At 44.9% G+C, this 12,157-nt stretch overlaps 1 protein-coding gene across 1 annotated transcript in view; it reads right to left on the reverse strand.

The window, feature by feature from the left end:
• The window catches only part of LOC147734708 (solute carrier family 23 member 1-like), a 218,669-nt gene extending 208,962 nt beyond the window's left edge, over positions 1-9,707 (reverse strand). The window contains exon 1 of the mRNA XM_086953612.1: positions 9,557-9,707. Coding sequence (XP_086809738.1) covers positions 9,557-9,634 — 78 coding nt within the window. The 5' untranslated portion in view covers positions 9,635-9,707. The remainder of the gene's footprint in view (positions 1-9,556) is intronic.
• Between the last annotated feature and the right edge of the window lie 2,450 nt (positions 9,708-12,157).

A 12,157-nucleotide genomic window follows, 5' to 3' on the forward strand; every position in this document is an offset into this window, starting at 1 on the left:
ATGTGACATGGAAAAATAACTTTGAAAGTTTTGTTTTCTTCTTCATCAAATGGAAACTATTCTAGAACATATACTTTACTTTTGAGATTATTAAAAAGCATGGCTCCATTAGTTTGAAAGTGACTACAACCTGGGATGGGTTTGATTTCCTGTATCTATATTTTGTGAATGCCTGGCAAGTCACTGAACTATATTACTGTTGGACTTCTAAATCCATCTCCCATCTGTGCTGCTGTGAGAGAGAAACACCAAAGATGTTCTAGCCATCTAAGACAGTTCAATAGCTTTAGAATGTCATGTGTCCTGTGTGCTTCATTAAATTTCAAGCTCTGGCAGCTGGATAAATGAACAAAATGATAAGACCTCTGTGTAGGGCAAGTACTTTTTTTGTGGAAGCACTGTACATCTTCACAATCAGGTACTCTTGGCCCCCACATGTGTGCGGAGTCAAAGCCCCTCTCTAGTTTTCCTCACACATTTGTCTGGTGACAGCTGTGCTGTCAAGACAGACCATAAAAAGGAAATCAAAGACAGTTTCCTCTATCATCTAGGGGCATGGTTGAGGCTAACATGATCACCCCTCTATAGCTGCTTGCAGTCCATGTGATATATTCAATCTGATTACAGTGCATTTTAATAGTAGAAATAATACAGTTTCCCTAGTTTAAGCAGATGTTTGTGCTTGACTTGTACGCAGTTAATGTAAAGAAAAGAGAAAAAACAAGCACTTGCAAAGTTTAAAGGTCAGCCTTGCATTTTCAGTTATAGCCCAGACCTATTTGGTTTACTCTGTTTCGTGTACACGTGTTTCAATTATGAAGAAAAAGGTGTTTAAAGGAACTGCCAAAGTGTTTGTGAATAATATTTTTGAGAGATGAAGTAGATTACAAGCCTACAGATAAACGATATTGTTGATTATGTTTTATCTTTTTTGGTCTGGCACCAGCCAAGACCTTTTCTTTTTGCTAATAAAATATGTATAAGGCTATATATGTTAAGGCTTTCAGCCGGCTCTCTTTAACCATTGACCTGTTGGTGTGTGATTCATTCACATTTTTCTTGCATCCTCTATATCATACAGCACGGGCAATGGGTCAGCCCACCTCAGCCATTGGCTAATTTGCCTGTGAGTGAAGGCATTCTGCTCTCTCTCGAGGAGCACACCCACCCACCAATCAATTCCCTTCTGTGCCAAATGAAAATATGTGCTTTTTTGAGACAATAAAATATTATGTTTTTAGTCAATCTTTTTATTTTCTTTGGCAAAGGTCAGGAATCTCCCCAAATAATAAAGTTTTACAAAAATCATGAGAAAAACAAACAAGCATTGACAAATCCAAAACGCTGACAGTCAACGCCAGCTGTTTAGGCTTCCCCAATACATGCTTCATTTGTCATCTGCATTATCTTCTACAAAGATTTGTGTCACCATGGTATATTATTTAATCATGCCAATGACCGAATGTGCACTTCTAAACACTGCTAGGCAATCAATACATATAACTTTGAGGAAAGTCTTTCCAGTGTATGTAATAATATGTGGAGCAATAAAAAGTGAACCAGTTTTATTTTATTTTTTTAGTCAGACACCTTTATTTAATTAGCCCGAAATGTGGCTTTGACAGTCTTACCGGGTTGCAGAATTTGAACCTGTGTGATTTGTATGTGTTATCCGGGTGTGTGCCAGTATGCATGAATGTGTGTCAGGATGTGAGGTATGTGCTGCATCTGTGTCCGGCTGAGAGATGTTTTGGGATGCAAGGTGTGTGAGAGGTCAGGCAGAGGTGTCTGTCTGGGTGTGAGGCTTGTCTCTTGCTCTGAGGTTGATGTCTCTATGCAGGGTCTACGGCTGGGTCTGAGAGGGTCTGTTCCATTGTACAAGGATGTACCCCAGGGTTTAGGGGACATGCATGTGTGCTGGGCTATGTCTTAAAATGAGATCTGTGTGCAGATGCAAGGTCTATGCCTTGTTTCAGGGTCTGGGCATGGTTCTGGGTTCAAAGGGTGCAGTAAGAGTGTATGTTCATATGTGTTTTGTGGTGTGTTCTGCTGTGACATGCTAAAGCAAATGCTGTCTGTAGCCGGACATAAAAGTGACTCACTCATTCTCTACTTGCCTAAGGATGTCGATGGATGAATAAAGTGCTTTGCAAGTGATCTTTTTATGGGAAACCTCTGAAGCAAAGGGTCCAAAACACCAATTAACTCTACAGTTTCAAATACCACTGTGAATACCGATACAGCTCTAATGCCTGGGCGTGAGCAGTGTAAGAATGAACTTGCGTCCCATTTCCCTACTTCCAGCTTTCTGCAAACTTACTGAGAAAGCTGTTAATAAACAACTCACTGCTTTCTTGGAAGCCAACAACAACTGGCATCCCAACCAAACAGGTTTCAGATCCCAACATTCTACAGAATCAGCCCTAATCTTCTCCTCCGAAACCCTCCGTGCAGCACTAGATCAGGGAAAGAAAGCAGTCCTGGTTTTGTTAGACCTGTCCTCGGCGTTTGACACGGTGTCCCATACCATTCTGTTGGACCGTCTAGCCGTGGCAGGAATTGTCAGAACCGCACTGAGCTGGATAAAAAGCTTCCTTGTAAATAGGAGACAAGTGGTGGTTTTAGGATAGTTCAGGTCAGAAGAAAAGTTAGTAGGCTCCGGAGTCCCTCAAGGCTCTTGCCGGAGCCCCACACTTTTCAATATATATATAGCCCCACTAATCACCCTCATCTCATCTTTTGGTATAGATACCATTGCATACGCAGACGACACGCAGCTCATTCTGGTGCTGGAGAATGACACCTGTGAAGCCGAGACAAAGCTCCAAAACTGCCTTACCGCCACGTTCAGATGGATGAACCTAAATCATCTCAAGTGCAATACTGGAAAAACTGAAATTCTACCTTTCGGCAAAGGAAATACCTTCAACCCCTCATCGTGGTGGCCTGAGGACGCCATTGCCTCCCCAAGTACTGCCTCCTCAGTCCGTAACCTAGGGATCAAATTTGACCCCTCCCTGAGCTTCAAACAGCAAGCCACAGCTGTAACAGGGACCTGCTTCGGAATTATTAAAGGGCTCAGGAAATTTTACGACCTAATTCCCATCTCCGCAAGGAAAACGGTCGAAGTAGCCCTCATCTCCTCCCGCATCGACTACTGTAATAGTCTATATGCAGGGACCAACAGAGAAGTCTGCCACAAATTACAAATGGTACAGCATGCTGCAGCCAGACTAGTGTTAGGATGGAAAAAGAGAACCTCAGCTACAGCAGCAATGAACATCCTACACTGGCTGCCCATCTACAAAAGGGTGCTCTTTAAAATTCTACTGATGACTTTCAGGGCTTTCAATGGAAAGGGACCCAACTACATACTGAAAATGTTCAAGCACTACAGCCCCACGCGATGCCTCAGGTCTCAAGGGGCCAATCTTCTCACCATTCCCAAATTCAGACTCAAGACTAAAGGAGGAAAATCCCTGGCGGGTCTAGGCTCCAAGGCCTGGAACCTTCTTCCCTCTCATCTCCGTCAAATCCCTACAGAAGCAATTTTCAGAAAGGCCCTCAAAACTTGGATCTTCACTCTCTCCGAACAGCAATGTAAAAACCTAGTCTAGATACCTCCCCCCTTCCCCTCCAGATCTACTAGGGTTCTTAAATCTCTTCTACAGCGCAAAGATGCTCCTTGGAGTGCAACCTGCACTTTATAAAAAACCCCATCACATCACAATGAAGTCACACAGGCTGCTAATTAGTGCCGTGTGGGCTACAGCTCACCTTTTGCGACTACTAAGTAGAGGTTCTGTCAAGAGATACAAATACATTCCTTAGCTTGCCTAAAAACAAACAGCACGTAGGAGGCACTATGTAAAACTGTGTTTTTGGGGATTAAAATGGAACTACAGCACTCCTTTCAATCTTGCCTTGTGGGAGTGGCTAACTGGATGAAGTGCAGGTGTCTAAAACGTGGCTCGGCTAAAACTGATGCAAAAACAACAGTTGATGGACAGAATGCAGAACAATGTCATACATTCACCCAGGACAGAGATCTGGGCCTAAATCCATTGTTTTTTGCACTCCACACCACCCCAGTTCAGGCATGGCCATATGCAAATCAGCCTTGACCCTGTGCCTCATGGGAACAGTCCAGCCCGAACTGCCAAGCCATGTCTCCCCTGGACGGGAATCAAGCATCCTAGCACTGGTTTCTGGCTATCAGCAAGGATAGCTTGACCCCAGTGGTGTGGAGAGCACGGGACTCACGCCGGAGCATACCCGTCCCACTCGGGGTGACAAATGCAAAAACAACAGTTGATGGAAAGAATGCAGAACAATGTCATACATTCACCCCAGTACAGAGATCTGGGCCTAAATCCATCGTTTTTTGCACCCCACACCACCCCAGTTCAGACATGGCCATATGCAAATCAGCCTTGACCCTGTGCCTCATGGGAACAGTCCTTCCCGAACTGCCAAGCCATGTCTTCCCTGGACTGGAATCAAGCATCTTAGGACCGGTTTCTGGCTATCAGCCGTCATCAGTCAGGATAGCTTGACTCCAGTGGTGTGGAGAGCACAGGACTCACGTCTGAGCATACTCGTCCCACTCGTGGTGACAAATGCAAAAACAACAGTTGATGGACAGAATGCAGAACAATGTCATACATTCACCCTAGTACAGAGATCTGGGCCTAAATCCATCGTTTTTTGCACTCCACGCAACCCCAGTTCAGACATGGCCATATGCAAATCAGCCTTGACCCTGTGCCTCATGGGAACAGTCCAGCCCGAACTGCCAAGCCATGTCTTTTCTGGACCAGAATCAAGCATCCTAGGACCGGTTTCTGGCTATCATCCGTCATCAGCTAGGATAGCTTGACTCCATTGGTGTGGAGAGCACGGGACTCACGTCTGAGCATTACCGTCCCACTCGGGGTGACAAATGCAAAAACAACAGTTGATGGACCATCTCGAAATAGCTAAGAACTTTACACTGGCTTCCATTGGAACTACATAGTCACCCTAAATGTCTTCTTATTACGTTCAGGGCAGTTCTCTACAGAGGCCTACTCTGGAAGTTGTCCCTTCCTGCACATAAAAAATTGCCCCTGCAGTGCAGTCACCCTAGACAAATGGTGTTAGGCTACCTGTGCTGGCACTAGGCAACATTTTTTAGCACCAGCGCTAGGGGAAATGCAGGGGTACACCGAATTCTTTTGAATAAAGCACATCCCTGCGTTTTGAAACTGTTGGACCACAGCATTAGCAATTGTGGCGTAACACCACGATCCACCTGTTTCTTGTATATATGCCCCCGATGTTGAACTTACTTCCTGAATGTTTGTGAATACCCTTAAAGTTACTACTTCTGGGCTGTTCCAATAATAGACTTTTCAAGTCCTTGGCTACTCCTCTCATACTTTCATGGGTGTACCCACTTCCCACACATATGTAGAAGCCCTGTGTGTGCAATGTACGCCTGCCGTGCTGCATGTTAAGCTATATTACTCCATCTGTTTACAACTAGCAGTTTTCAAAGCAGAGCTGCATCTGACATTCATTGGGCCACAAGAGGGAATACTTTTCTCTCCTAAAGAATTTACAGGCGTAAACCTACGTTCACGGCCAAAAATATCTTTGTGAATAGGGCCTGCAAGCCAGACGAATTCACGCTCCATATATTTGAGGGCTGGGTTAATTCCCAATTCTCACTCCGGTCTCAGATTGTTTGTACAGTGAGTATCTCCACATGCTACCCTTACTACAATGAGACCACTTTTTGCAGCGGGCATGTTGTCTGAGAGTAGGGTACCAGAGGCCTCCAAGTGAGTGGGTTCACCGGCCAGAACATCTGCCAAACCAGCGCTGAAACTGCTGCACTGGCTCCCAATAAGAGAAAGGATAACATTTAAATCCCTTTGTTTGTCACATAAATTTCTACAGGACAAGGGCCCCCCATCCTCAAAAACGTAGTCACGCCCTACAGAGCCAAAAGGCCCCTCCGCTCGGATCATGAACACCTTATCACAGTGCACAGAGTAGAAAAGGCACGCACAGGAGGTCGGCGATTCTCGGTGAACACGGCTAGACTGTGGAACGCCCTACCTCTCAAACTCAGGAGCGAACCCTGTCATCTCCGCTTCAGAAAACTCTTGAAAACCCACCTCTTCCCCTGAACCCCTTTTCTCTTGGTCACCACCTCTGAATCTGCTGTCTTGGTCTTAGCGCTGGGATGCTTCCGGGTTACTACGCGCTCTATAAAACCCACATTCATTCATTCATTCATTCATTCAATCATTCATTCTGACCCTGTGCTTTCCTTTTACCACACATTGTAATCTGTAATGCCAGTCAAACTGAAGCAAACCAAGACTACAAGTCCCATAAAGCTTTGGGTGAGTAATTAAATAAAGCACAGTGTAAAGAATAATGTAGACGCTGCTGGTTTTGAAGATATTATCGTTAAAATCCCCTGCCACAGCACGCAGTAAAATACATACATTTACAAGCTGCCCCTGCCATCAACAGCTCTGCGTGGAATCCACAAGCACAACGTTCCACATAACAACTCTCTAAAGTTTTGTAATAAGTACAGCGTGTCTACAGAACAATTTAGCTAACTGAGCAACACAGCACCCAGGAAAGGAAACGTTGTGGCCACTGCTGACTGCTGCATCTCAAAGCCACTGTAAAGGTCAAAATCCTGAAGGAGTAAAGTTATGAAGTTTTTCTCTCAGGAACTTTGGTTAATTTTCCCAAATACAAAAATGACTACCCATAGTTTGTAAAATTTTCAGTATATGAATTTTCAAGCGCAAAAAATTTGCATTTTCACGCTCCTTTAAGTTAAGGGGGGAAAAGCTGAGGGACAACAATATAGTTTTGAAGTCATGAGGAAGAGTATTTTGAAGTTAATTAATGATAAAACTGCAATTCCATTTTCAGCAGTAATTAAGTGATCATACAGCCGTCTGAAATATTGCAGATTGTCCTTTTAAGGACGAAAGCTTCACCCATTAGTCTGGTTGCTTCTTCATCATCAGGCTCCTCGTTGCGCCCAACAGCGTGAGCTACAACTCTGCTGAACAGTTTTTGGGTATATTTTTATATGTTTGTGAGACTTGTACCCCTCTGTGGTACTCAATAGCCCCCCTTGAAACTGTACATCAATTTTCAACACCAACTAGAAGTCACAACTAAATATTGCCAGTTTTGTAGGGGAGATCTACACCAGAGCGTACATTTGTAAAGCAGGAAAGTCCTCAAACTACGCATAGTCTTACATCAGGCACTAATAAAAACTTTGCACACCCCTTTTTAGGTCGAGCAGTCGAGACCTCTTGTATATACTTTAGTATATACTTTTATACTTTAGTATATACTTATATGTGTATGTACTTTGTGGGCTCAGGAGATCACCCCTAGGACTTGTCTGCTTTCTCTTAAGGACTTTCTGTTCACCTGTGTCTATTTAACTGTCTTGATAGAAAACGACCAGCAGAGGTCAGTAAAATACCAGAAATGCTTTTTGCTGAGGGACTTTCTTTGTTTAATTTTTCTAGCAACTGCCTAGATTTAGCTTTTTTGATTGAAAACGACCAGCAGAGGTCAGAAAAATACCTGAATCACTTTAGCATTCTCTAGATCCCAGTCCAAAGAAATTGTCTTCCATTAACACCTGTAGACAATATTTTTTTCAAATCTTGTATTTCCAGTAATATGACCACCGAAGGCCCTGATTTTATATTAAAAACAACTTTGAACTATACTGTTTCCCGCTGAAAGGCAATATTTCTCTCCATGTGTTCCCATACCTGGCGTGTCACGCAGTTTGGTGCTTACTTTCCCTCCATGCTAAAGAACAGTAGATGTTTCAGCACCAAGGCTAATGTGCAGCATAGCTAAATACATATAAGGTCCCAAAGGCAAGACCGATTGCATTACAAATGCTTGTTCTATCTCCCACCTCTTGCTTCTGCTTCTTTCAGTGCAACACTGCTGCAGGTCCCTGGATATGGTGACTCTGTCTCTTGTTCTCCACTGCCAACAACCAACCCCTGATTTCCTCAATCTTCATCCACTGTTAATTTTTAGCTCATTTGGCAGTCCTGTTTTGCTCGTAAACCTGTTATCTAATTGTGTTGAGAGAGTGTTTATGTGGACCCAAATTATATAGAGTTAATTGGCTGCTTTGCCTCTTTTCTCCCAAAATCTCAAGGTGTCTGTGATGCATTTCTGTCCACCTTATGGGCCCATGTCACGAGGGTCAATATTGGGATCGAATCCCATGAATTACGGGTTGTGCTCTCTTGAGTAGTCCCCTTGAAGTTCTCCGAACTCATAACCACTTTGCATTCTGGTACCTGTAGTTTATTTTGCCATTATAAAAGCTTGGCTTACTACCTTAGCTCTCGAGTTCCATGCTTCTATGGCCGGATAGCTCATCCAGTCCAGGTTGTTTCTCCTTAGGATTCACAAGTTGTGTTCCTGAACTTATAATGGAGACACTGGACTGCATATACCAGCATTCCAAGAAAAATTAACCTGCCTGAGGAGCTGTTCATACATGGAATTTGGAAATTCAAGAGATCTGGCATGTATTTGTAAAGTATCAAGCGATAAAGAGCCAAAGCTGTAGGGACAGATGTTTGACACTTTCAGATAGTCCTGCATGTATAGCTTTACAGCCAAGAGCACTTTAAATGCTTGGATTTTTGAGTCCCTCTTTACAATGCAGAAATTGATACTACAAGTCCCAGCATGCAATGTGCTGTTGGCTAAAAGCCCAGGACTGGCTCACAGTGTCATATGAGACATGATATTAAGGAGCATCTTTGATGCGGGCAACATCTCACAGCCGACATTAGACAACATGCGGCCTCTACGTGCATTCTGGAAGTGTCCCTAACCTTCAAATAACAATATGCCATCCACTCTTTACAGTAATATTATAGTATTTTAATGCCTGCCTTTCAATATACTATTTACAGTAATATTATAATCCTTGCATTTCAAATCATTCCCAGTGCTTTCTGGCAAATGTAGTTGGTGATCCCCTGGTCTCTTCAACACCCAAAAACCTGAATACATGCGTCCTCACCTTTCATTCAGTGCACCACTCTCAGAAACATCACTTTGTATGCCGGGATTTGTAGTTTTGCTGTTCCCACTATGTGGGTCTGCAAGTCTTAGGATGCAAAGCCATAGCTGCCAAGTTTCCCAGACCCCTGAGTGGCTAATTAGGACAGTCACCGTAGAATTCTGGGACTTGCAATCTTATTTAACCCAGTATAAACCAGGGTTATAAATCCTACAATCTAAGCAAACACGGGGAATGGCCAATCCACTCACAGTATTGATCAGGGAAACTCGGCAAATATGCAACGTGCTGCTGACTAAAAAAGACAGGAGCTGGTAAAGATGCTACGAACTGATGTCACGTGATCAATTTACATTGTACCATGGAAGTGCCCCCCTCACTCCCCCCCCCCCCCCCCCTTCCTCTTTGTGCGGCTCCCTGAAGCCCTCGCAAGGCAGATGCCAGCAGACCACTCACCGTAAACGTGGGGTTGTCCATCCCGTTGCAGCGGTGGTCCTTGCTTGGAAGGGGTATGCCCTCCTCTGTGCCCCTCATGGCAGAGTGGCAGGTGGCTGAGGTGGTGCCGTCTCAAAGGGGGTAACAGCGTCTTCGCTCGGTGCCCGGCACTGCCGTGCTCTGCCTCCTCCTGCTGCCGGGACCTCTTTCTGGCGGTGGCGAGCGAGAGGCCACCTCTCTCATAGACCCAAATCTAATCAGTTGCCTCATGTGAAACGCATTACTGGAGACTTCCTTTCATTTAGTGGTTGAAGAAGTTGTTGTCTCTGATTAAGCCTCTCTGAAGAGCTTAACAGGGGAAACAAATCATGGCAGCGTAAAGAAATAAACGTAGATAGCTAACCCGGGGAGGCGGAGGCTGGCACTGCCCCTTTAAATATTGTACCCTGCCCAGGTTTGGACTTTGGGTGAGTGACACAATGGGGTTTTGTCAGAGAGATCCTCCGCGCTTTGGCCCCCAGTCACAGGTATGCACTTGAAGGGGTAAATCCTGGTTGTTCTGGGCATTGCACGGGTAGGGAAGCAAATTCTAGGCAGTGCCTGTAAAAACCCAGGGCAAAGGGTCAAAATTCAGGACAGAAATTCAGGGTAAAAAGTCAGTTATAGGGACACATCTTCGTATTTCAAGCAGTGAAATGAAAGTAAGTAGATGTACGGCTGAATGAAATACAGGTCAAATGAGGCTTTTGTTCTTATTGTACAAACATCCATATGTTACTGAACTTGTTTAAAGCTTATAAGAATTAGCAAACATATTGGCACTTAGTTGAAAATAGGGACATTGTCACACACAACTCTGTCCCTTTACCATGAATGGGAGTACCAAAAGCAGTGCTCTGTTGATGAGCGTGGACATGAGACAGAGAGAGTGTTATTATCTTTCTGATTCTGCAGGTTGTACCAATAGAGCCCCAACAGGGTGTGAAACCATCATCCTGTCATTGTGTTCCCCTGCAAGCATGCTAATCCAGCCTGTGAGCTGTGGCCTGAGCCTGTCCAGGGAAATGCTAAGGTTCAGAAACAGGTCTGTGAGCTAGAGCGGTGCACCCATTGGGTTATGCATCAGCCACGGCCCGTGCAGGTAACAGCGGTGGGGCGGTGGAGCCAGGTTGGTGGAGGGGATTTCGACAAACGATGACAAGAGAAAATTAATTATTTCTTTTCCCCTCGACATCGTCTGTCGAAAAACCCCCCTCCCACTTTGCCCCTCTGCTCCTATCTGCAAGGGCCGTGGCTGGTTATGCTCTCGACTCCACAGAGGACTATTGTGAAGTGTGCCGGGTTAATCACACAAAGCAGGGGAGGCAGAGTACTGAGCATTCCCCGTCAAGCTCACATTTCCGGTCACCTGAAAGACCTCCACTGGCTCCCAGTCAACAGCAGAATAACGTTCCGTCTCCTCACCCATGCACACAAGGCCCTCTACGACCTAGGACCCGAATGCCTCAACACAAGACTGTCATTCTACACACCCACCCGCCAACTACGATCATCCAATCAAGCCCTCGTCGCAATTCCGCGCATCCACAGATCCACCATGGGAGGAAGATCCTTCTCCTACTTAGCGGCCAAAACCTGGAATTCTCTCCCCACTCACCTCCGCCTTACACAGAACCACCTCTCCTTCAGAAAGCAGCTAAAAACCTGGCTTTTCGATAAGTAATTCACCCTCCCTCCCTCAAGCGCCTTGAGACCCTCTGGGTGAGTAGTGCGCTATATAAATTCTTGAACTTGAACTTGAACTTGAACTTGTAAATTAGTAGCCCTTATCAGACCTTTTTCCCTGTGTCTACAGACCAAATTTCCACTTTTTTGACCCGTAGACCCTCGCACTGACATTCCATATACTTGTTGAGTGCTTGTGTATTTAGTGTATGTGTGGCTCATAGACGATGTGTCTGTGTGCATTGTGAGTATGAGTGCTGAGGCCAATAAATGCATGTTGGATGACCCTGGCTTCGGAGGGCACAAGATGGAAGTGGGTACAGCTTCCTCCCACGGTGGAAGTTCATTGACTGTATTCTACTAGATGGAAGGTGGAGACCCAGACACTGAAGTGAGGGAGGATGAAAACAGGGCTACCCTTAGAAATTCAATAAACTCCTTTAAGCAAGGGGCTGCTGATTATATTTTCATGAGCAGTGCCATTTGGTGGATGGCAGGGGAGCGAGACGAGTCCGCATATTCTGTTGTTAAAGGTGAGGAAGTTCCTAGTCAGGGCCTGTGTTTTGCCTTCCCTTGACTGACGATAACCAGGTGTGTAGTCTTCACATTTCATTGTGCCCATGTTTCATCAGTATCTGCTGTAAGAGCCATCACTTTGCACAAATATGTATCTTTACAACATACAAAAAATACACTATAAAGGGAACCACACTAAACTGGTTCCAGGGCCTTAGACAGTGGATGTACACCAGTTGCATGGAAAATGAGACTGAGAGTCCAAATCACCCCATATTTTTCCAGTTCCAAGTTCTCTTTGATCAAGGAACGAGTGCTCCACTGAGCTAACCAAGGCTCTCCCCACCGCTGAAACAGACCTTGCACCGCCTCTGAGTGGAG

This window comes from Lissotriton vulgaris, chromosome 1_2, assembly GCF_964263255.1.
Source record: "Lissotriton vulgaris chromosome 1_2, aLisVul1.2, whole genome shotgun sequence".
NCBI lineage: Eukaryota > Metazoa > Chordata > Amphibia > Caudata > Salamandridae > Lissotriton > Lissotriton vulgaris.